Source organism: Podarcis pityusensis, assembly GCF_964106645.2.
Source record: "Podarcis pityusensis genome assembly, chromosome: 2".
Lineage (NCBI taxonomy): Eukaryota > Metazoa > Chordata > Lepidosauria > Squamata > Lacertidae > Podarcis > Podarcis pityusensis.
Window position 1 is genome coordinate 57,075,391 of NC_138029.1, and position 26,146 is coordinate 57,101,536.

Consider the following 26,146-nt stretch of genomic DNA (forward strand, 5'->3'; position numbering starts at 1 on the left):
TTGTCATTGAATCCTGCATTTCAGTTCACAATTTCTTATTATGAAGAAGACTGAATTCAGCAGAATCAAGTGGATGGTTCAGATGGATTTTTTGGGAGGTGGGGCGGGTCTCTATCTCTCTTTCATCCACCCACCCACCCACCCACCCACCCACTCCTACCCCCTATTTTACAGTATGCCTTACACATTATGAAACAACTTTGTATGTTCTGGAATGAATTAAGAAAAGAGGCTCCAAAGTTGCATACAAATTAGTTTCTATAAAATATATTACGTGATTCTTAGCTAGTAAATGTATTTGTTTGATTTCTGTACATATTTGAGTTCTCCCTTTTCTCTACATTTCCTGCACTTGTGGCCTCTTTAAACACATTTTAAAAACACAAGTTTGTAATGCTGGAATTGTGTGGAATCGTTTCATAAATTATATTGCTTCATTGCTGAATGCCCCTGCAGAAAATAAAAAGAGGAAGGAAGATACTTTCGGGAATTTGTTCTGTCTTAGTTGGAGCATGCTCAAAAAGGTTTTCAAGAGCTGTGCTACCAGAAATATACATCAGGTCATTTTCAAGTAGACTCTGGCAACTTGAATAATTCTTGAAAATTGCTTGAAAGAACAGTGCAGTCAGTACAACATTTGTTGTGGAAGCAATGTGCACACAAGGGTTATGAGTGCTCTTTTTGACCGCCTTCTTAATTAAGATAGTGTGGCAATATTCCTTTATATACCACCAGGGTGAAGGAGAAAGTATTAGTACACTTTATTTCCTGGCCCTCAGTGCTGCTATTGCAGTAGGAAAAGAGAACATCTTGCCTTAAGAATGCTCTCTTTTTATTTCCAAGAGGAAATTTATATTAATTCTCCTTATTAAACTTTGTTTAAAGTGTCATTAAAGGTTATAAATCTAACCATTCTTGGAAGTCAGATGATGCTTAGAAAATTAATATGTGGCAATACAGTTTTGCCAACATGGAGGGGTGATAAAGAAATTGTAGTACTAAAGTTTATGAGCCAGCCTGATAATGTGGGTATGTTTGATCAAGGTAAAACAGGGTGGAATTTTCTGTCTGCCTCTGAACACTAAGGAATGACACACTCACACAAACTTGGGATTCATGCTGGGGATCAAACCCATGGAGATGACAACACATAACAGCAACCTGGGGCAAAAACATGGTGTGCTTCAAACAATTTTGGGCAGTGATTTGGGGGGAGGGATGAGGTGTTGGTACTCAATAGCCTGATAAAGGATTAGTAGGGCAACAAAAAAGTGCCTTTTAAAAAACAATTACATACATATACAAGTGAAGTTGCTTGCTTTTGTGTGAACACAGTGTTAAGGCACAGAGGGTACATGAGCCTAGGAAAGGTTTTGAAAATAAACCAAACTGTGCAGTATGATTATCAGACTGAAAAAAGTGCCCCATAGTACAAAAAAGTCAACAGTTCCTCCAAAAGAGAAAATCATTGCTCCAGTTTATTGAAATGAGCATGTGTGAACTCAAAGCATGTCCAAATGAAGTGATTCCAGTAGTTAGTGGATGTAACTTTCCACAACTGCATGACTCCCTGCCTATACCCCCACTCCTGTCCCCTGTACAATCCTGCTTCAGTGTTTGGGATTTGTGGCTACAGCCTTTGAGATTTCTCCAGCAAAGGGTACCAAATGAGGAAGGAAAATCTGTACAAGTACGGAATATGTCGGTTAACAGATTTGCATTGTTATTCAGTCTACGCTGCTGGAGAGACAATGAAAATGAGAGACATCTTAAGCATATTTTACTTAAATGCACAAAGACATGAGGCATGGACAAAGTGGGTTTAATTTTTTTTAAAAACCCAACCCACAGGTATAAAATTTTCCATTTTTAAAATGCAGTTCACCATTCCCATTCTGTCAGCTGTGGTCGATAGGATGGTGCAGGCGGGGGTGGGGTGCACACCTGACTTCCCAACACAAAGCATCATTGCCACTTACCAAGGGGGGAGGGGCAAGGCGCTGTGCATGGTGTGGCACAGTGCCCACACGGTGCTGAGCATCCTGCACCTCACTCTTCCTCCTCTTGGTCAGCGGCAGCAATGCACGGCGTTGGGACACCAGGAATGCATCACTGTCCTGCCTGAGAAACCCTGCTAACCCCGGCTGCCTTCAGCCCAGCTTGGTCCAGTACAATAAAAATAATGCATGGCAGTTCAAGGAAACACAATTTTGCCTCAGCAAATAGAAACATATTTTTTAAAATGGAAAGAGTCGCTTTCTACATGTTAAAATGCATCATACAATAACATTCTGTCCCTATAGCCATCACAAGAGGCTTCAAGCAACTCAAAACAAAGCTGAACATTTTCTGGGGGGTGGGGAAAGATTAAAATATCCCATCCCGATGAAAACTATATTAATACAGGAGAAGTTTAAATAAGTGTCAATGAAACTACAGTATAATCAAATTTACAGAAACTTAGTAATGTTTGAAATGGGAAAGACAAGCACCTATATGTAAACAGCTCTGATGTGGTAGCCACTTTCAAATGGCACTATATGGAGATTGCCTCTACTAAGTAAACCATTTACTTGAGGGTTACCTCCTTTGTGCCCCCCTTTTCTTCCAACCACCATTTAGATTATAGATTATAAAGGATTTTGGAGCATAAGATATTTTTGTTTACTTATTTTACCCTGTGAATCATTGTATACAGTGATGGCATGACACAAATAAATCAAATAATACTAATAATACCAGCAGCGTGGAATACCTAAAATAATCTGAATGAGTTAATTATCTGATGAGATTATCTGATGAGATAATCTGATTTTTTAAAAAAATACAATTTTTGACAAATTTTGCAGATGCATACCACTCTAGTCTCCATAGGAATGTAACATTTTTGAAATGCCCATTCAACTCATTGTTCATCCACATTTTGGGGGATGGAAGAGTTTTTGAATTGTTCTCTGCTCATTTCTCACCAAATTACTGGGAAACTTAAATATCTAAAAATAATTTCCATGCCATTGCTGAAATTGCAATTGGCCAAAGAAAGAAATATCTTCATCATCTCATCTAGTTTGGCCCTGAGAACCAGACCTAAATTCCTGACCTACAGAGCAGAATAGATTATGGCAAATTTATCTATATCAATTTTGCGAAATGTTCCTAAAAGAAGTTTACGCTCTTAGGTACAGGACTATCAGTTACATAGAATCATTTCTTACTAAGTGAAATTAGTATGCATACTCAAACTACCATGCTAATAGGACATTTCAATGGAGTGGAAATAGTCTTACCTAATATGAAGGCCACAACGTAGTTTGAAATCTGTCCCATGCCAACTAGAACAAAAAGAACTGTGAACATTTCCCAGCTGGTTGAGAAGATCTGCAGGAAGCTGAAACCTGTCTGCACAGCCATAGTTGCAAATAGAATAGACTTTCTGCCAAACCTTTTGAGGAAAAGAACAAAAAACAAACAAGCAAGACCGTAAATGAATCCACAATATTGTTATTGCCGCGTTCTAGAGAAAGCAAAGAAACCTAGCAGGTTGATTTAACTTAAGACTCAAGGAGCAGACATTTCTCCTGCAGAGAGGGGCTGGGACGTTGAGTTTACCTTTTGAAAGTTTAGATATTGGCAATATTCACCCAACATTGCACGACCTGTTCATTATTTTTCACTAGAACACAGACTTGTGACATTTGATGAGCCCCACTTTTCAAAAATGAAAACAGTACCCTAGTACAGAGATGGGCCATAGAGTCAAATTGAATTCCCTGGGCTCCTTTGTCTGGCCATGGGGAATCAACCCAGGCCACACACCTTCCCCAGCCACACCCTTCAATGGTCCTGCTTTATAGAAAGGTTTCCCAAACTTGGCCCTCCAGCTGTTGTTGGACTACAACTCCCACCATCCCTAGCTAGCAGGACCAGTGGTCAAAGATGTTGGGAATTGTAGTCCAAAAACAGCTAGAGATCCAAATTTGGGAAACCCTACTTTACAGGAACTTTTGAGGGTTATTTCCTGGCTGGAGTGTGCCCCTGAACTCCAATATTGCTTTTTGCTTGCATGGATGCAAGATAGAGTAGGGCATGCGAGTGTGTGTAAAAACTCTACTATTATATGCAAAGGTAAAATTTACATGTTGCCCACTTTTGCTTCTGGTCCTGCCCACCATGGGTGTGTCCCCCCTGGAAGGATGCCAAGGATTAACCAACAACTCACAAAAACGTGGCAAGCTTTTGAGTTCTCCAGAACTCTGCATCAGGCAAGATGTTATAAAAAGCAGGGAGTTAGCAGAATCTTTTTTTTTTTGGGGGGGGGGGAGTACAAAAATTAGGCAGGGTTGCACCCATGGGGTCAGCTTGTAATAATGGTGATGATGATGATGTAGACTATTCTTTGAACTCAAATTAATAAAGCTTGACTACCACCAATTTGTCCTGTGCATTCTCTAATTGCAAATTAAAATGGCAATTAACTCATTATGCACATCACACCAAGAGGCAGCACAGCTACAGGTACCTTTGCTTTAAACCATTGAAGTTATGTAAATATTGTTGGACAAAATTCTGGGGTTTTCTGTATTCTGTCTAATCGGAGTGATGCTTAGTAAAGAGAAGCAAGATATAACCAGATAACAAGTATTTTAAGTATCAGCTGATGTCACAATAATTTTACAATTGATAAAGTTAAATAATTTGGATTTGCCTTTCTTAGCAGATGAACACATGGTGGCAGCATGTCATTTTCATTATCTCCTGATGAGAGATGAAAATCTACAGCCATGGAACATCCGGTGGCAAGCACAGGATGAATTTTGCGTTATTGATTAGAACATGGTGACATATTTATGCCATGCATGAATTTGTTGGGGGTTTTTAATAGAAATGACAGAAAGCAAAGATTGCCTTTGTCCAGCAACTCAAGGAGCAAACTACATGCAAATACATGTATTGCACTAACTTTGTTTTTAAATGAAATAGCCTCTGGGGAGTTTCTCTGAAGTTCCAGATGCAATATTTGCCCTTGTAAATGTGCCTCTGGAACCCACCAGGGAACAGTATTGGGGGGGGGGGAGAGATTAAGCAAACAAAAAAAGTCCAGTAAAACAAGGGTTCAGCACACACTTCCTTTTACTTATGTCCTCAAGATCACAGCCTCTCAAGGCAACATGTCCAGAATATTAGCATTCACAATAATTAATTACTTGCCCTTCTTTCTAAGATCCCAGCGCAGGTTACAACAATTAAAACAGAATATTAGAAGAGTTGAAAACAACTTACAATCACAGAAATAACAATAGCATTTTGCTGCCCAAATTGTAACACTGATTGTGAAAACCTTGCAGCAATGGTTTACCACAATCCTTTTTCTTTTATCTTCATCCTGGCTTGGGTGTATTTTTATTTCCTTTTCCTGTGTTACACTCATACTCACAGTGTCCTTTTACGGAAGTGAAAATTAATGTGAAAGTACTGGCATAAACAGGTTGCATAATATTATTATTATTTACTTTTTGTAGGCAAGAATGAATACCCATATACAGCATGGTACACTCAGTCTCCCTCTCTCCCTCATATGCATGTGTAAGACTTATAAAGTGCTTTGAGGTTTTTTACAATCAAGTGGTGTATACATTTTATTAAATACGGTAAATAAATAAGATGTAGCAGTCAAGGAAGTATGTGTCTTTCTTTTTTTACTGAGGCTTGCCTAAAATAGTCTAGAAAGTAAAGGGGAAATTCACACTGAGCATGGCACACTATTTGAAGCCTGCTGCGTACGTCTAATTTTGGTTCAGAGCTGGAATTGAAAATACCAAACATGATCCTGCTCCCTCAAAAGTGCAGGGCGAAAATCCTAGGGCAGCCAGCTGACTGTGTACTTTACCTGTCTGAGAGCTGTCCTGATACAAAGGATCCAAGCAGCACACCCACAAAGAACAATGATGTAGTTAAGGGGGTTTTCCAGTCATCATCACACACCAGATTCCACTGCAAGAGAAACACAACAAAGCAAATCCCATGTCATTAAGGCATAAACTTAGTTTTAATTGGCCACTAACTATATGGATTAGCAGTGACTAAGCAAGAAAGAAAACTTAGGGTAGTGGGGAAGCGCTCAGTAAAAATATCAGCTGAATGTGCTCCTGCTGAGAAAAAGCCAAATCCCAGGCTAGAGTGTACAGGCGCGCTCTCTCTCGCTCTCGCTCTCTCTCTCTCTCTCTCTCTCTCTCTCTCTCTCACACACACACACACACACTACTAATGAGCATCCCCATCACTCACAACCACATTTACCATGAAATAAATAACTATCCCTTCATTCTCTTGGGGCTGCTGCCCAAGCGAGGGAAGGCCGCCTTTGATCAACCAGCGGCATGGGGTGGGTGGTGCCTTCTCTCCACCTCTGCTGCGTTTGCACCCCCATTCTGACACCAGTTCTGCTGGGTGCCCTTCTTGGCCCTTCTGGCTCTCCGCAGGCAGGCAGGCAGACAGATTTGGGACCGGCTGGGTTGCAGCCCATGTGAGTCTCCTCCTCTCTTCCCCGTGCAAACCACTTTATGTGATTTCATTTGTGCATGCAGGGGCCTGGAACAGAACCCCTGTGTAAGTGGGGGAGCACCTGTATTAGCAATGGAACTGAAAATAAAACTGGGGGTTCTATAATAACACTTATCTGTATCCATCCTCTTTATACCATGCATAATTTTATAAACCAGAGTTGGGGAACAAGTGGCTTTCCGGATGTCACTGTCTTTAGCCCTAACTTGTGGTTGGGGTGATGGGAGCTGTAGTCCAACAACATCTGGAAGACCACAAGTTCTGCTTTGTGGTTATAAACCCCTAGCATTTAGATGTACTTTTCTAAACTAAAAAGCCCCAAATGCTTTAGCTTTACCTAATAGTGCTCCAGCTCTCTGCTAAATTTTGGTTGCACCTTTTCCAGTTCTACAGTGCCATTTTTGAAAAAGGTTTGACCATACATGTACACAGTATTGTATAAGGGCAGTTATGATATGACCTGTTCCATTTACTATCCCAAATTGGGAAGATATTTACTAGCTTATATGGCTGTAAAGAAAGGATTTTGAAGATGTTCAGAAGCTAACCCTGAGATAGGAGGAGAAGCAAGCTCTGGAACAAATTTAGCTAGCTCCTAAGGTATTTCAAAAATTGGGAACTCATCTTCTTCTTAGTCATGGTGTACTGCAACAACCTGGGGCAAACAAATCAATCCTATATAGACATAATCACCTAGGAGTAAGCCCCACTGAAGTTAATAAGACTGACTTTTGAGTAAACATGTATAGCATTGTGCTATCATCTGATGTTGTGCTTTGCAATGTAATCTTAAGCTACCCTATGAACTCTCAACACACAAGCAAATTCACCGAAATACAGATCTTTTTTGTTTACAAATATAAAATACTTTTATTACTAACACCTATACTGTACAGTCGTACCTTGGTTTTCGAACAGCTTAGTTCTCAAACGTTTTAGCTTCCGAACGCCGCAAACCCGGAAGTGACTGCTCCGGTTTGCGAACTATTTTTGGAAGCCGAACATCCGACAGGGCTTCCAATTGGATGCAGGAGCTTCCTGCAGCGAATCAGAAGCTGCACTTCCTGCAGTTCAGGTGGTACCTTACACCATCAAAACTCTCCAAAATGTATAAAAATATTTCAGACAAATGTTGGCGGTGTGGGGAAACAAAAGGAGATAGGTACCATAAGTGGTGGACATGCCGAAAAATTAAAGAGTTCTGGAACCTCATCTATGATGAGATGAAAAAGAGCTTTAAATTAACATTTGCAAAGAAGCCAGAAGCATTTCTACTTGGAATTTTAGGCAGTGATATCCCAAAAAATAGAAAAGAAATCTTTTTATATGCAACAGCCACTGCTCAGTTATTAATTGCATCGAACTGGAAAGGGGGAAAAGTACCAAGAGTAATGGAATGGCAGAATAAGTTATTAGGCTATGCAGAATTGGCTCAACTGACAGATAGATTAAGGGGAAATACAAAACAATCAGTCACGCAAAAATGGGATATGCTCAAGAAATACCTACAAAACTATAACAACAACATAACATCTATGGCAGCATTTGAATGACCCTTGTGTAAATTAAATACTACTAAGCAAGGAAAAATGGTACGATATGTTATAATAAAGTACTACAAACTATAGTAAGAGTAAGGTAAGAAGTATAAGTACACTCAATGTCGTAAATGTAACTTACATCGAGAAATGACGGGAAGTCTGTTTTCATACAATTTAGTTTATTGGATTTTTTACTTTTGTTTATTTTTGTTTAGTCAGAAATTATAAGAAAGGAGCATGTACAAATACAAGTTTAAATCAATATTAAATGGTATAATTATTTAAGGCTGTACATGTACCTAAGATTGTGTATGGATGTAAATTAATAATAATTTAAAAAAAATAAAAATGGCCAGGATGTAAAAAGCAGCAACAGCAGCAGCAACGCTTTGGTTTCCAAACGTTTTGGAAGTCGAATGGACTTCCGGAATGGATTCCGTTTGACTCCCAAGGTACGGCTGTATATCTGAAAGAAATGAACTCTTTATTACAATGAATTTGTCTGTGTGTACAGAGTTAATAACAGGCATTTGCTGAAGATAAAATCAATACTCTGCAAATGTAGGCCAAATATTCTTCAGTTGAAAGCTGAGAAATGCCGACAGACAGCTCTGCTCCTACAGAGCTTGGATTACAAAACTCATGCTCTGCAACACGCAGACAATTGGCAAACAAACCAGAAGTCAAATCACTTTCAACAGAGCGTAAATTAACCTCTCATTTCTACTGTAAACTATTTAGATCTTTCATCTATTTCCAACTCATCGAGCGACAATTACTGGAAGAGGAGAAGCAGAAGAGAAAGAAATGGGGAGAGAGAGAGAGAGAGAGAGAGAGAGAGAGAGTATGATTGAAAGAAAATACAGTCCAGAAACATTATCAGACTTTATTTATATTTATTATGGACTAAGATACCCAGCTTTTGGAACGAGAGGGAAATCATAGCGAAAAAAAGAAAGAAAAGAAGATATTATCTCACCCACTAGCTTTTACAGTGATGTTGTACAAGCATAAAAGTGTTAACTATAAAGTATTCTGTTTCAATTTGTGCTAGGAGGAAGAGGCATGTGGGGGCATTTCGGGGGGGGGGGGATGATATGGTACCAAGTGTTAAACGTAAAGGTAAAAGACCCCTGACAGTTAAGTCCAGTCGCAAACGACTCTGGGGTTGCGGCACTCATCTCGCTTTATTGGCCGAGGGAGCCGGCGTACAGCTTCCGGGTCATGTGGCCAGCATGACTAAGCCGCTTCTGGCGAAACCAGAGCAGCGCATGGAAACACTGTTTACCTTCCTGCTGAAGCTGTACCTATTTATCTACTTGCACTTTGACGTGCTTTTGAACTGCTAGGTTGGCAGGAGCTGGGACTGAGCAACAGGAGCTCATCCCATCACGCGGATTCTAACTGCCGACCTTCCGATCAGCAAGCCCTAGGCTCTGTGGTTTAGACCACAGCGCCACCCGTGTCCCGTTAGGCAACTGCTATTCCTTAAACAAACTCAGGCTGAGGAGCATGCATTTGCCAGTTAAGTTTTTGTTTTTAGTCCACTTTTTCCTTTGCAAAGTATTTAAAGAAGACTTCAAAATATAAAGTACGTCACAAAAAATAATCAAAACAAGATTAAAACAAGACTGGGGAAAAGATGAAAACCTGTGGTTCCTTACAAGTCAATGGCCAGAGAGTGGAACAGCAGTTCTAACCAACACCATCCTATGAGATCAACATCCTAGGAAAAGGCAGAAAAGCTGCAAAACAATGGCCTCAAATCCAACTTCACAAGGTATCCCGGAAGGATACTATGGCTGATGGTATCAAAAGCTACTGATACAGGGGTATTCACAGGATTTCTTCTAGGGTGAGGGAAAATTAAACACTAAAAGGGGAAGCAGTAAAGTTTTTCCTCCAAAATGAGAATAGTGCCTGTACATTTTGTATTGTATTTCAGGTCTACATACACAAGCTTTCTCTGTTTAAGTCTGGGGATGACTATTCATGGGGGTGCAGAGGGGCCTTGTTGCTTTCCAGTGCGCTGAGAAGTCCAGCAGAATCAAAAGGTTTGCACCTCCCCTCATCCATCTCCCAGAAACAGTCATGCACCAGGGTAACCAATGTAGTTTCTGCACCAAAACTATGGATTTTATCCAATGTTAGTTCTACAAATACTAGGTCCATTAATTTCAGTGGGTTTACTCTGAATATAACTTAGTTGGATAGAATCCCATCTGTTTGTCTGTCTTATACCCCATGTTTCCCCAATATAGAGCCCAAGGTGGAAGCTAGGTCTGAGTAAGACTGTAAAGCATTCCAAATACTCCGTTTTCCCATTCCAAGTGGAAAACTACGCTTTAGGTAAGTACAACTGTACTTTTAATGGGAAAACACCTGAAGCTGAACCATCACCAGCGTCATGATCCTGCATGTACATGTCTCTGTTCTCTAAGTAGATTGGTTCACATCCTCAGGGTGAACACGCTGAAAATGGTATCCATAACATGACTGGGCAGACCCCTAGAACTGATCAGTTCCAAATCTATACATATTAAAAGCCGTATCTAAATTGGAGTGGGTGTGAAGTGTGCTTTTATAAGACTAATAAAAGCTTTGCAGACCGAGAGGCAGCAGTGCTCTGATGACATGGCAGCTGGCCTCAGAAGGAAGGTTGGATTCTGGCCCCAGTGCTTGACTGTTTCTGGGAATCACAAGTGGGGATAGTGCTGCTGCGCTTAGGTCCAGCTTGTGGGCTTCTCATAGGCAACTGTTGGTCACTGTGAGAACAGGATGGTACACTAGATGGGCCTCTGGCCAGATCCAGCAGCGTTCTTCCTAGGTTCTCTTTGCTTCCTCAGTCCTTTAGTAAAAAAACATTTTTATTCAGCAAAAAGTGATTCCAGCAGGCCAACACCAATACGCTTTGCTCAGATTTTTGTGGGGCACAAACTGCAACTATGCAGAGTGGCATTTCCTTGAAGAAGCGCTTGAACCGCCATCCTTCCCACTGAGTCACAGCACAGAGGCAGATGTTACTTGTTTGCATTTATTTACCATGCTTCTTTGGAATTTCCTAAAACTTGCCATTCCCATGTGTTTTTTCTCCCCTTTTATGTAATTTAATAGGCGTGCCCCAACCTAGTGAAGAAATAGAATTTTTCTAACTGAACACTAGCTCTCTACTCAAGATGTTTTGGCTTTGAGAATGTCCCTTTATCATGCAATATTGGAATTTTGAAAATTAGCCAAGTGGCTGGAAGAGATGCCCACCATTGCCTAAACTGGGCGCGGGGGAGCCTGCAGCACTGTTTCTCAGAATTTTTCAAAAGAAGTTCCTTCTCTCCTTCATATTTAGAAAGCATAATGTAATTTACATTATTATCTAGATATACATATCTGGAGGTATTATGGTGGTAACTGGAATTGTGTTTTTGGTTGCCCAGAGTGAAAGTCTGGGTCGTAATGTGTTTGTGTCTTCTGAAGTTGTTTAATTCCACATAGTTTGGGAGAGCGAACCAATTAAGGTGCTACCTGGATGAGAGACAAGGAGTGAGTGGTTATGTTGCTGTTTGTATGTTACTTTATTGCCCTAGATGGTGATAGGTGAATGAGCAGGTTGTTAATCATGCTTAAAACTGTCTGGGATTTTTTGCAGACCAGGCATTCTCTTTATGTCAAATGGTTGGTTGAGCATTACCTGTGTTATCAGTATGATTGGTGGGAATGCTTGAGAATGAGGCTTGTAAATGAAAGGTTGTAAAGGACGTCTTTGGGAGAGGTTATAGTTCCAGGTGTGTGGGAGAATGTGGTGCAACTTCTATTTTAGTTATTTTGTTTAATTGCAAATGATGCTGTATATGTGGAATTTTATTGTATTTTTGTATTCAGTTTTTATCTTGAATGTTTATATTTAAGTCATCTGCCCCGCTAAAAACAGTGTATATGACAGTCTAGTTATTTTAATATTTTGTAATGTTCTATTTCATTCTTTAAGATAGGTTGTAAAATGTTTTGAGATTTTTTTGGAAATACGTATCTGAAAATAAAGGACATTAAACAGCTACAGACGTTTAAAATTAAGAGTATGCTTCTTGGCCATTTTAACTATTCTATTCAGAGCAGAGAAAGCTTCAAGCAAACAACAGTTAACAAAGTAATTGAAGGTGGCATATAATTTTGAAAGCGGGTCAGAAGGATTATCAAGTGAAGTATCTGAAGCAAGCTCATGCTTTAAAACCACAAAGAAAGGTCACTTAACTGCCCACACAGGTTGGGCAATGTCAGATTACAAGTAAGGCACAGTTCTCCTGGCTCAACGCTTTGACCGCAGCTCTATAGCAATATAGTCAGTAAAAGTTAAATGTTACAGTTCTGAAAGACACATGCTAGACATGACTAAGGTAGATAAAGAGGTGCAGCCTGACAAAACAGAGATAACAGAGTGTTGTAACTGCGTTTCCTGTTGAAGCCCACTCCACACAGCCATCCGTAAACTGCATGTTCTGAAAATGAAGGCCACACATTGCTTTCCACAATATAACATACAATGTGATTATTTTACAGTTTTTGCTTCTTTGTAGACACAATAATAAGGCTAAAGCTCTGAAGCTTCTCTTGCCTCTGACTCTTGCCTCCTGGCTGGAACAAACCACTGTCCTGCTCTCCTGAGTCAGACTCCAGCCCCCGCACACTCGCCAGTCCCTGACATCTGGTATATCACAAACAAAGAACAGTCCACTTTTCAAATGCTTGCCTTAGGCTTGCATTTTACATACCACAATTAAATAAAAATTAAAATCCATTATACTTCTTAGATGCTATAAGCTGGTATGAAAATTAACTTAAAGTATACAGGCTAAAATGTGCAGCATCTTTAAACAAAACCATCTTATCTTGTTCCTTTATTTTAAAATTAAGCCAAAGGTCATCAGCACATAACAAAGACAAAATGGAACGTGAATTGTTTTGCAGTTCAGAAATTTAGCCAATACAGTAGTTAGTCCTGACTCCTGACTAATTTACAGTTTGCTGAATTTTGAGATTTTGACTTGTCTCTTGTATAACCACACTTCCAACACCACTTTAAAAGGAGCTTTAACAATGGGCAGCCCAGTATTATCTGTTCACTTCTGCTGTGGAACAACAGTCCAATAAGGGTGACAGCAGCTGTGACCTAGTTTGCCTCTATAAATTTCTCCCCAGAGTTTCCCATAGCCCTGATAAGACGCACCTAAATTTGCTATCTTCACCACCTCTGTTTCCCCCCATTACTTTTACGTTTAAAATCAAGCCAAATTGCCTCTTGCGCAGCATACTTGCATGTGCGTCATATCTGGTCCCCCAAAGCCCAAGGGTTATGGGAAGTACTGCATTGGCCTCAGGTTAGGTAAGACATTTCCTTCACCAGACACAATTAACATATTTCCAAACCCCGGACAGCTAGTCTGGTATTTCCCACTCTATGTCCTAGGCACTTAAAGGCAAATTATTCAGTCCCCTGTTGCATTCTACTACCAGGTCTTATAGACTTGGGTGAATGAATTGTCTCCCAAATAGTCAAGAAGTTGACTACCCCAGTACTATCCCTTCATTGCTGCCAAGATGAGGGGCTGAAGCAGAAACACCACAGAATTTTACATTGCAACTTTGTACGTATCTCTTTTGTACTGTGGATATTTATTTGTGCAGCTGGGAAGCCATTTATTATGGAAAAATCTGGTAAAGATTTCCTGGTTTTGCATCACAATACATTTCGTCTCCCCAGATGGCTAGAAGATTGGGATCCGGGTGTGCAGCATCAGCTAGGAAATACTTGCACCCAGTGTGCTACATAGCTTGACACAATTAAAGAGTAGCAAAACACTAGTGCCAGCAGGAAGGGTGGAATGAGAATCCAGCCCCATTATTCTCACATTGTGACTCCTAGAGCCTTGGTATAAATAATTTATTAGCTCATGAAAAATACTTCCTTTTGGGAACTTGAAATGAAGAAAACCAATCAACTGCCTCTTAAAATAAAAGGAAAGCAGTTTATCACCTCCACTAAGAAATGCAGGAGCGTTTCAAAGCAGGCAACAGTCTTTGTAGGAAAACTCTCTCTCTCTCTCTCTCTCTCTCTGTGTGTGTGTGTGTGTGTGTGGTGGGGATAATAGCAATACTGCATTGGCCTGAATATAAGCCTCCCTTTCCCCCCAAATTCCGACCATGAAAAGTTAAAGTGCGGCTTATATTCGCAACCCTGTCTATGCAGACAGGAGCGCGGGGCAAACAGCGCCAGGACTGCGGCAAAGCAGCGCCCGCCCTGGATGTAGTATTCTGTCCTCTCCCCCAAGGCCAGGAAGGGAGAGAGGAAGAGGAAAGGGCACCGGCAACGCAGTGCGGCTCGCCCCCCCCCTTCTCCAGTATGCAGCCAGGAGAAGCAAGGAATAGAGCAGCTTATATTTGGGTGCGGCTTATATTCGGGCCAATACAGTGCTCAAGGGGAACAGATTTCATTTGTAAAAGAACATTCCAGTGCCTGTTTGTGTGTCTAAACCCCATGAACAATTCAAGTGTCTGTGTGTTCCTGCCTATGGTCTTTAAGGAACGTCTCCGAGTAAGGCAACAATTTACAGTGCTACCCATTAAAAGGAATGGTAAATATTTAGACACACAGTTTTCAAATGACTATTGTTATTTTTTAAAACCAGTGGGTGTGACACATTATGAAAATGACACATATAAGCCTTATGAAATCCAGTTTGGATTAGTATGGTAAAAACAGGAGGCCTATCTACCGTTATAGACATCTGTAGTTACACAAGTTAGTTTCTATAATGCACATGCTTTATTTGCTGCATTTTACTGTGATGTGATTTTTATTTTTTTACTGCTTTTAAAGCTGTTTTCAATCACCCAGAAAATGAAGCAGCCTATAAATGGCATAATTAATTAAAATTAAATAATTATCTTTAAAGTTTTTCTCTAAGGAAGCAGTTGTTTGTTTGTTTTTTTAAAAAACCTTGCTGCTCAATTCCAACCCTTCTAGTTACTCCCTAGACCAGGGGTTGGCAAGGTTTATCTTGCCTGAACTAGATCAGTCCCGCAAAGATCCCTCCATGGGCCAGATCGCATGCGCGCACCTGCGATTTCCAGTGTTTGCGCCTGCGCAATTTCCAGCACCACGGAAGCGAGTCCCCACGATGTGCTGGTTTAGTGCAGCGCACAAGCAGGCGGCTCGGTTCGGGGCAGCTCGTGGGCTGGTCAAACGACCTCCGCGTGTCGCTTCCAGCCCATGGGCCTTAGGTTGCTGACCCCTGCCCTAGACAGTGACCAGAGCAGGTGAGAGAGCCAATTATTTCCTCCCCAGCCTCCTAGACCCTGATTACCTGCCTGGATAGATATCTCATTTACCCCATGGTCTTTTCCCATTTAAGTAGGCTCAGTAGCAGTAACAGTCAGTATTGTACCAGCCTCTGTCTTCTCTCAGGGTAAGAAGAGAGACAGTGGAGATGACAGAAACAGAAGAACAGGGGTGGGGAGAGTGTTCTGCCAACACCCCACCACCACCTTTAATATATAATCTTCAGAATTTTGCATATTGCATAGGAGAACCTTCATGTTCTATGAACCAAAGTGAATAGCACTGATAACCAAGGAAGGAACGGATAGAGCTGAGAGACCTGTTCTAACATTTCACAGGGCAGTGTATAGCACACACTTTTTCTTTGCTACTATTTATTGTTATATAAAGACCTGTGGTCATATCCGTTTAGAATTTTAACAGCTAAGTTGAACTGTTGCCAGTATGATCTTAGTTCACCGTAGACTGCAGTTAATTACTTGACAGAAATGTAATAATCTACAATTTGAGAGTTGGTGTCACTAAGGCTGTATGCCTCAGATAAACAAGTGTTACACACCGTTAAAGACCAACAGGTCATGAACCATGAAGGATACTGCCATATAACTTGACAAACTGTCTTCAGTAATTGTGTGTTACTGTGGAATATTTTACTTAATTAAAACAGTTCCAACTGCCCTAAGGTAATCCTGCTATGTTGACCATTTAAAATAATAGTCACCACACATGTGTGACATAGCTGTCACATGTTTATGTATGTATGTGACAGGTGGGGTGGTCTTTAATCCTTTGCTACTGTCATGGTCCCCACTGATTTGCCCCTCCCTCATCCTTGCTTTTTGCGGGCACCAGGGAAGATTGTAACTGACACCTTTTCCCTACATGTTTGGTCCAGCTTTGTTTTTATAAGGAAAAGTAATGAGACATTCGAATACTGCTCCATACATTTTTTCCTGCATGCAGAAAATAAGACATGCTGGTTTGGAAGGGATGTATTCTAACATGCAAGCTCTTATGAGCTCTTATGTTTGGGTTTACTACCAAACACAAGGTTAACAACACTTGAGTATGAGGGCTGCACCAATACATCAGTATGAAAACAAAGGAAGCACTATGTTAGTCATTAACTAGGCAATGAGTTTCTGTCATTTGATTAAACATTATCACAGGGCAAAGTCTCTGGAAATTTGACATAAAACAATTTACTAGTGTGCAAGTAGGGACTGGAATCCCATACTAAAGGACTGGCCTTGGCTTTTTGCAATTATCAATCCCTCAACTTCATAACTATCCACTATGGATAGGATTCTTCCTTGCACTGGACCCCCATTTGCACTCTCTCTTCATTGCCCGTGAACCATACAATGGGAAATTACTCTCTCTTCATTGCACTCTCTCGTCATTGCCTGTGAACCATACAATGGGATATTACTAGGAATAGGAGAGCTGCCTGTGTAAGTTATTCTGAGACCACAGGGCAGGGTGCTGTGCCTCAATCATTGACCAGGGAACCAAGGGTCAATGAGAAGCTGTTGTCCCTGCCTCCCAGAAAGAACTTCATAGCAAAGGGAAGACAAACCTAGTTCCATCCATCAGCCAAATGAGCAATGGCAGTGAGAACTTACAAGAACTATGCAACTAAGAACTAGCACCCAAGTTCATTTGTTTTCTTCCTCAGTCACAAAACCTTTTCCTTCTGTATCGTGTATTTCAGACTAAGAAAACACACACACACTAAAACCAGAAAGTATTCAAAAATAATGAGCAAAAAGGAAGAAAAATTCTCAGATACCAAAAAGATATGCTGTTTTCAGGATGTTCAGTATGCTGGCATGTTCATTACGCCTAAATCCTCAATCTTCTTGGCATCTTTGAGATGTATTTTTTTCCTTTTCATTCGTCACTTTAGATTCCAAGCCTGAGGGTAGAGGCTATCTTATTACTGGGAGCCTTTAGCTAACTAGCAGGGTACAGATATTTAAAATAAATATTCCAAGTCAGCACTTCTACACCATTCAGAATCCTCAAATGGCTGCTGCTGCTGCTGACATAGTTTTACTGAGCAGAATGGGAGGACTGGACGGGATTAAGGCAGTACTCACAAGCCTCCTCATTTCCAGAGTGCTGTGACATACAGTTTGCATATGGGGCCTTATGCATGTCCAGGAAGGCGAGGTTGAGAGGGAGAGTTCTGTTATGCCCATGTAGAGGAACACTGCCTATATGAATAAAGGATCTACCCTAGCTATTAATATGAGATTATACGTGGTTGCAAGCGGCAAGAGAAAGTTGTGCCATGAGCACTAGTTCTGAGAATAATCAGAAAATATAATCTCTCTAATGTGAGAAATTTCTCTAGTAATACACTTTCCTTGTGGCATAGAAAAGACTTTAGTAGTTTATTACCCAATCTGAAATTACTAATTAACATACCTCTTTGCTCCAGGGTGCCACAGGCCACAGCCTTGCAAAGTTTCACAAAGATAGGATCCAATATTTACATATTCCTTGGAAAACCCTGAATACACAAAAGTGAAAAACAAATGTTCTTCATTCAAAACCCTATCAAAAGACCACAGCAGTTTTATATTCACTGCTTTTATAAAACCTAAGATGACAATGCCTTGCCAAAAAGAATGGCTCTAGAATTATGAAAGCAACCATACCAAGCATGTGGAACTCAAAATAGCTATTGGTTGTCATGGCAAAAGGAAATTATTCATCATTACTACATGTGTTTACCAAAACAAAAGCTGGCATTAAAATCACATCAGTGGATTATGCAGAGTGGATTATACACAGAAACAGCAGTTTGTGTTGGAACTTTATTTAGATTTATTATTAGGAAATCATTTGGCAATCAAACAGAGTTATTATTAGGAAATCTCTTGGCAATCAAAAATAAAAAAGTTATTTTATGTAGTTCTCTACCCAGCAGGGGTAGGGCGCATACTTGTGATAATTCTAACCATACACTCCCAACCTAAGGATCAAACAACAACCACCCCCGCCTTTCACAAGCACATGTTCAGAGACAGAACGAAGGAAAAAGAATGTACCTCAAGACAATAGTCTATGACAGTTCAGTCAAAGACTGTACTTATAGTTACTGTATCTCAAACCAAGAAGTACAGGAGGGAAATAATAAGTGCCACAGACATACAAGTCCACAGCACATGCCCAATAGCTAAAACCGTGGTTTGGCTGGAGCATCTGAGGTGGGCCATCTTCAGGAACCAATATACACAACCTGGTCCTGGGCATGGTCCCTCTCTCTCTCGCATGTGCACACACCTACATACAGGCAAAGTAAGTTTCAATGAACTCAACAGAACTTCTGAGCTGAAATGCACCCGGCTGTAAATCTCTTGTAAATACACAGCACACAACAGTCAGAAATACCAGCGCAATATTTTTAAAAATGATTATCTTTTTTAAAAAGAGCATGGTGACAGTAGTTTACATACCACTGCTTTCCATGGAGAAATGCTCAACTAGTCAATTGCAGAGTAAACCTACATTACTATCCTTGATGACATGGGCTGCTTCTGCCGGACGGAGTTCCAGCTTGGTTCACATATTGGGATTCCCAAACATGCCTTCCAATGAACACTGTGTGATTTCTTCTACGTTCGATATTAATGATTTGTAAATGGCGGATATTATTCCCTTTTTGGTCAAGTGAATTAATACACATAGCTTCAGATACTGCCAATGCCTTGTTGGTCTTTGCCTTATTAAAACAGCTGGCATGGACCTTCTAAAACCGCTCAACCCAGTGGTCCTGAAGCAGCTCTAAGTATCTAACTAGCACATATTTATTTGGGTCTATGAAAAGAAGGTGGCCATCTGTTATGGCTGCTGTTATGGCAGACCAACTCTGCATTACAAAGATGTCTGCAATCATGACATGAAGGCTGGCAACATTAACGCCACTGTATGAGAATCCATTGCAGATTATTGTAGTGCCTGGAGACACAGGTCGTGTATCCACAGCAGTGACCATAGGAGGAATAAGAACTGGGAGGATCACAGAGAAGAAAGGCTATGATGCACCTATAGCAGCAAAACCCCAGATGCATTCATTTGCCTGAAGTAAAACATGCCTCTCCCATATTGGTCTCTACAGTCTTTTGGAACCCAAATGTCTGACAGGGCTTCCGTTGCTTCTGATTGGCTGGAGGAGCTTCCTACAGCCAATCAGAAGCAGCAATTTGGTTTTTGAACGTTTTGGAATATTTCCAGAATGTATTCTGTTTGACTTCCAAGGTATGAATGTATAATGAATTGAAAAAATATTTTTAAGATAATATTTGTTAAAAAAAAACCCAGAAGCTTTTCTTTTGGGAATAATGGGGTCAGAGCTACCTAAGCAGTACAGAAACTTATTTATGTATAGAACTACAGCTGCAAGAAAGTTATTTGCCCAAAAATGGAAAGAAGAAGTTCTGACAAGAGAAGAATGGTTACAGAAATCAATGGAATATGCAGAAATGGCAAAACCGGAAGAATTAGAAATCAAGATAACAAACTCTTTATTAAGGATAGGAAATGGTTTATTGAAATACAAATTGTAAACAGATTAAGATGTTAGCCAGATTATTGTAAAAACCTGCAGTTTTCAAAACATATATAATAATAGAGGAATAAAAAGAATAAGACAAGATAATTTAGGATATGCAGGGAAAGATGAAAACAACTTTAAGGAACCACAGGAAGGGGGAGGGAAGTTGAGACTTAAAATGTTAAGAGTTATTGTTGAAATGTTTTCTTTTTGGTTATAATCTAAAATTATAAATAAATAAACTTTTAAAAAATGAAATGCTATGTAATGTTATATCACACTCAGCTTTCAAAATTTCCCTGACTTTTGAAATGTATTTGCCATCTGGTATGGAGTTTAGGTAGTAAAGAAGCACAAGCCTGCATCAGGCACAACATGCTGGTGGCGGTAAAGCTACACAAGTAATTCTAATACTGCAGGAACAAGCTTAAAAAGGGAGAGGCAACAAAAATGTACTGTTTTATATGCTTAGAGTGCATTATTAAATTGATATCAGACTGACTTTTTTTTCCATGGGAAAGCTGTGTGTTTGAAGTCTTATGAAACATATTTAGGTTTCCCCCCAAAAAGAAAATTAGCTGTTATCCTAATTCTATTAAAGTAAGTGTCACAGATCCCATGACTTAAAGTGGATTAGGACTACTTCCCATAACATCCAGCCCTTTTCCAAAACATACTTTGCAGTCTGGAACATACTGAAACAATGGCAAATGTCCCCCCCCCCCCCGCCTTCTATGGAAAATTTTATTTTGGCAAAATCAACATAGCAGTCTGGCATTTTTGTTTATTTGATTTCTAAACCATGCTTTATTCAAAGATCACAGGGTGGTGTACACTATTAAGAACATAATTTATGGATCATAACAATGACATAATAAAATAATCATAATAACTGTCGCTCCCACACACATTTAACGGGTCATAGATCAGGCATCCCCAACCTGCGGCCCTTTAAATGTTTTGGCCTACAACTCTCATATTCCCTAGCTAACAGGACCAGTGGTCAGGGATGATGGGAATTGTAGTCCAAAACATCTGGAGGGCCGAAGGTTGGGGATGTCTGTCAGAGATTATTTAATGGCCAAAGACCTGAGTACCTAAAGACATGTAATGATGGCGCTAGGCAACCCTCTCTGAGACCATACCACAGATAGGGAGCCACCACAGAAAAAGCCTGTTCTCATGTAGTCACCCTCCGAACTTCTTGGGTAGGGGAAACATAGAGAAGGGCTTGAGTTGAGAAGTGCAGGGTCCTGGTCAGTTCAAACATGGAGAGCCAGTCTCTAAGGTATTGAGGTCCTGAGCCATGTAAGGCTTTAAATGTCAACACCAGCACTTTGAATTGGGCCTGAAAACTAATTGGCAGCCAGCGCAGTCTGGCCAGGATCAGCTCAAATCTTGTTCTGGTGAGCAATCTGGCCATCAAATTTTGCACCAGCTGAAGTTTCTGAACCACCTTCAGAGGCAGCCCCTCGCATGATGCATTGAAGTAATCTAACCTAGAGGTTACCAGAGTGTTGGCCACAGACTTTATAAGAAAGCCATAGAAACACATATAAATCTAATAAATAAAAATAAAAATAGAAGACTTAGTGAAGCAAAGACAGAGAATCACACCTTTAGTGTTTCTGCTCTCCATTACAAGAGACTGTGGCATTTATTTATTTTAAATGGCAACTGTCATCACCCATCAAAATGACATGGAATCATATTAATGAAATCATTTCAGTTAGGTTGTATTAAAAATAATCAGAGCAATGTCCAGCCACTGCATTAAAAAGGACAGGACAGCAACAATAAACCAAAATCATATTGGTGTACAAACTAAAGATGACCAGAACATGAAATTGCTGCCTTATAGATGAAAAAAACTGGAGAAAAGAAATACTATTGAAGTGCAAAGGAAGGGAGAGACATGAATGGGAAACAGCTGTTTGTTGGCCCAACTTAAGCTTGTTAGTGCAATGTATGCACGCTCACCTAGATGGGGGGGGGGTGCTTCCCTACGGCCACTGCCCTAAGTGGAAGCACTTTTACATATTGAAGAATACAGTGCCATGTTTAGATGTTTATAATCTGGGTATCTGCACAAGCATATTGCTCCTGTAACATGGTGGCAAGGCCTTGAACAATGAATCCTTTGAGCTCTCATTTGTCTCAGATTTCTGCATCAAATGAATATTGATGCCCACATTTAATTAAGGAACAAACTAAGACATGAAAGAACTCAAAGTATTATTTTGATTCAAGTGTCTTTTATTTTTTGAAGCTGTGAAACTCCAAGTGAAAGTTCTGAGTAGGAAGCTATGGATCTTTCAGACACTAACCGGTAAATAAACATGAATAATGCTGGAATTATTTTCAATGCTGTATAATTTAATAAGATGGAGTGGGATATAAATAAAAGTTGGGTTTAAGTTAGCTTTTGTTTTGTTTTTTAAAAAAAATCCAGATATTTTATATCTCCGGGCTCACTATAAATTGCAGTTTTCCATTCTGGCTCCTTCTGGCCATGCATTGAGTCACTGGGTAATCCCTCCCTACAGCAGATATCAGTTTGAGAAAAGGAGTTCTCCTCAGGACACTGCAGGGGAGGAAAGTGTGTGAATTCTTCTCCAAGCCTGTCCTGATACAGTTCATTATCAACCCTTCTCAACTAATGCAACCTGCATTTTTAAAAGCCTATGCATTAAATGCATAGATGAATTTAATCTATATAATTTGCATCAAATGATCAAATGATCCTGCAACAACTTTTAAATCATAGGCTAGACAGGATTTTCACACTTTCTTCTTATTTCTACCTCATAATGTGCACAGTGCTGGCCAACATGAGTTAATTTCCTGTAATATGCTTTCGGTTCTTCTGTCTCAAAGGAAAAACAGAAGTAAAGGAGAGAACTTTATTTTCTCCAGTCTAACCCCTGTGATGGTGCAATTCTGCTCTTCTCTCTTCTGTAACTGCGGGCCAAGAATGTCACTTTTAAAATCTCAAAACGTCAGAGATTTTACTACTCCCCAAAGGAAAGAGAAGTCATATTTTCCCATAACCAACACCAGTTTGGAAATGTTCACAGTAAACCACACAATAGATACTTCCGAAGTACCATTTGCGGCATGGTTCTGCTCTTTCCAGCTTTTCACTTCACAATTACCCAGCCCTCCATCACATAAAAGCAAAGCAATCATATTGTTCCTGCCACATTCACAATACACACTTTGAGAAAAGGCTGCTTTCTCATAGCCCCCATCTCCTTTCAATATCACCCTGCTTGCTGCATCTCCTAGCCCAAGTGTGTGGAATGTCTGGCTTTTCGGAAGTTGCTGAATTACAGCTCACATCATTCCTAGACATTGGGCATGCTTGCTGAGACTGATGGGAGTTGCAGTTCAGCGACATCTGGAGGGCCAAGGGTTGCCCACACCTGCTGAAGCCCCTGAGCTTTAGCCTAGCTAAGGGACTGACTGGCTCAACAATGCCACCTGTGAATTAAAAAAATTGATCCAGGTAATGGAGGAGGCAAATGTACTATATAGGTAGTTTGCAGGACCAAAGTCAAAGAAATATCAGTGGGTCTGCAACTGTAGGAATAATAACCATAAAGGGAACAGGAACTGGTGCAAATTCCTGCAAGCTTTCTCATGTTCAGAAGGAACAACAACATTCTGAAACAGGCTAATACTTTCTTGCACAATAATAATTGTGAACATTCCTGAGCCTTCACCAGTAATCAAAATAGTGGGGTGAGAACAGAACATTGTTGACATAAATACCTTGCTCTGTTGTTTGTAACCACTGAACACAAAGACAGTCAATATATGGGCAAATACAGTTATAGAAATAAATTGTAACTCATGGTGAATTGATAAACCAAGTCTTGCAATGAACTGAAACATCATAGAGTTCAAGCACAACAGAGCACCTGTATTAGCCTAAGAAGCAAATGTCCATGAGCCTAAAACTCAACAAGCCTGCCTTCAGGGCAAATCCTGACAAAATAAAAAGCTGGTACCAATCTTTAGAAACCTGTGGGAAAGTAAAAATGAAACAAAGGGATAAAATCATGGAAGCAGGCTCAAAAAGCTAACAAGATCAAGAGATGTTTCTGACATAATGTTCCTGGCTTAACAAACCATAGTTTTTTTTATGCCAGGAACAAGTGTCAGGTCCACTGTGCTACCTATCCTTTGCTCTGCCCCTCATGCACCAGATTAATCCTTTTTAAATATAATTTATTTATCCTTTTCCAATTTTATAACAAAGCATACAGATAATGAAACCACATGTGTTTCTATCCGTATACTCCATCAGTTTTATCTGTCAGTCTTCCTTGGTTGCAACCTTTTCTTCTTTCCATTTCTGCGCGTAAATCATCATAAGGCATTGTTGCATACATAATAAACTTTTTTTTCTGACATTTGGGTATCGCTTGACCTATTATTCCCAAAAGTAAAGCTTTTTAAAATAAAAGATACCTTGAACATTTCCCCCAGTTCTTTATAAATCATTTCCCAAAAAGCTTTCAGGATCTTACATAACCACCGCATATAGTAAAAGGTATCCTCTTTTTCCTTAGACTTCCAGCACGTATCCATGCACCAGACTGAATCTGGTCTGCTATTCCATTAAATCATAAACTGAATTGTACTTCAGTGTTGGTTGATTCATCAGGATCTGAAACCACAGTTTGGTTGTGGCTTCTGATCCTGTCTGATAGAAAAAGTGAAATTAAACTAGTTTTCTGTTTTAGGCATAATAATGGGGAACTACTTTAAAGAGACCAGAATCAAAGTACTGAAGCTGGCTTGCACGGGGAAGAAGCTAGGAAATCGGGATTGGGGAAGCATACAGGACCACTCATTCCCAACTAAGCCAGGTATTTTATGTTCAATTTGGCCTAGAAACTCAAAACACACAGAGAAAAATATGCAGCTCTCACTTAAAATTGTAGAAATAAGGCCAATTTGATTTAAAACACCCCCAAATACGTACATTGGCTAACTACTAAGCCCTTTCGACAGGGTGCCCTCCCTTAGTTTCATTTCTAATTACTCATTTTTTTTACAATTAACAAAGACCTTTAAATCAAAGTAGAAGCTGGCCAAAGTATATGTGGGGAAAGCAATACAATGAAGTAGTTTTGCCCCCATTTCCAAGAACCTAGCCCCCAAGTACCATCAAATGTTGAAACAATGCAGATGAAAAGATTTGTATCATGCTAATGCTTTCTGCCAAAATCGACAATGGACAACAGATGGCCCAACTGGTAAGCCTAGACAGCTATTATCTAGGGTAAATGCAGCTAAAATGGTGGCAAAAAGAATTGTTGCTAGGGAAGAAAACAGGGAGGGAAGAGCATCTGTTCTACATGTTCACATATATATTTTAATGCTGTAGTCCTTTAGGAGCACACAGAAATGTGGCCTATGGTTTCCAACTACGGTCTGCAGAAAAAACATGCTGCACCTGGACTGGATGCTGTAGGGGAAGCTATGCTTACAGCAAACCAGGACGTCAGCGGGGGGTGGGGTGGGTGGGATCAGAGTACATGAAAGAAGGATGGAGAGGGAGCACGGAAGCCCCAGGCTAAGGTCTAAGCCATCATCACTGAAACACATTGTAGTTTACAGTAGTTTCGCACAACGTGGAGCTTGCATGCAGTCCGCCTGCTGCCTCCCCCTCAGCTGTAGAGTGGCACCCTGAGGAGGCGGGAGTGGGCAGGTGCAAACCGCACATTGCCCTTTCAGACAGCGCGGAGCCTGCAGACACCCAAGCCACCACGTCACTCCCAGGAGACATGTGGCTCGGGTGCACTGCAGGCCCAAGTGCCCACTGCCCCTAGCTATGCCTCTGATAAGGCACACCTTAAAAAGTGTGCATAACACTTAAGCAGCCAGTGCATGTGGCTACACTGTAAATGAAAACATTTCATTTACTTATTTAAGGCATTTCTTCCATACCTTTTTATTTGCTCAGGCCTACCAGCTCTGCTTTGCTTATTGGCTTTTATTGGTTTTAACACCTTATTTGTATGTTACTTATAATAGTGTTCCAAATTACTGGTGCCATAATGTGAACAACCTTGGTTTGCACAGAAACTGAATGAATATGAGTTAGCTGTGGGACAGTTAGGATGATTCAGCCACATG

At 40.3% G+C, this 26,146-nt stretch overlaps 1 protein-coding gene across 1 annotated transcript in view; it reads right to left on the bottom strand.

Moving 5' to 3' along the window:
- The window catches only part of SLC22A4 (solute carrier family 22 member 4), a 52,240-nt gene that overhangs the window by 21,212 nt on the left and 4,882 nt on the right, over window positions 1–26,146 (bottom strand). The window contains exons 2-3 of the mRNA XM_080997216.1: window positions 5,888–5,991; window positions 3,288–3,442 (exon numbers count right to left, since the gene is read on the bottom strand). Of these exons, the coding sequence (XP_080853342.1) occupies window positions 3,288–3,442; window positions 5,888–5,991 (259 nt within the window). The remainder of the gene's footprint in view (window positions 1–3,287; window positions 3,443–5,887; window positions 5,992–26,146) is intronic.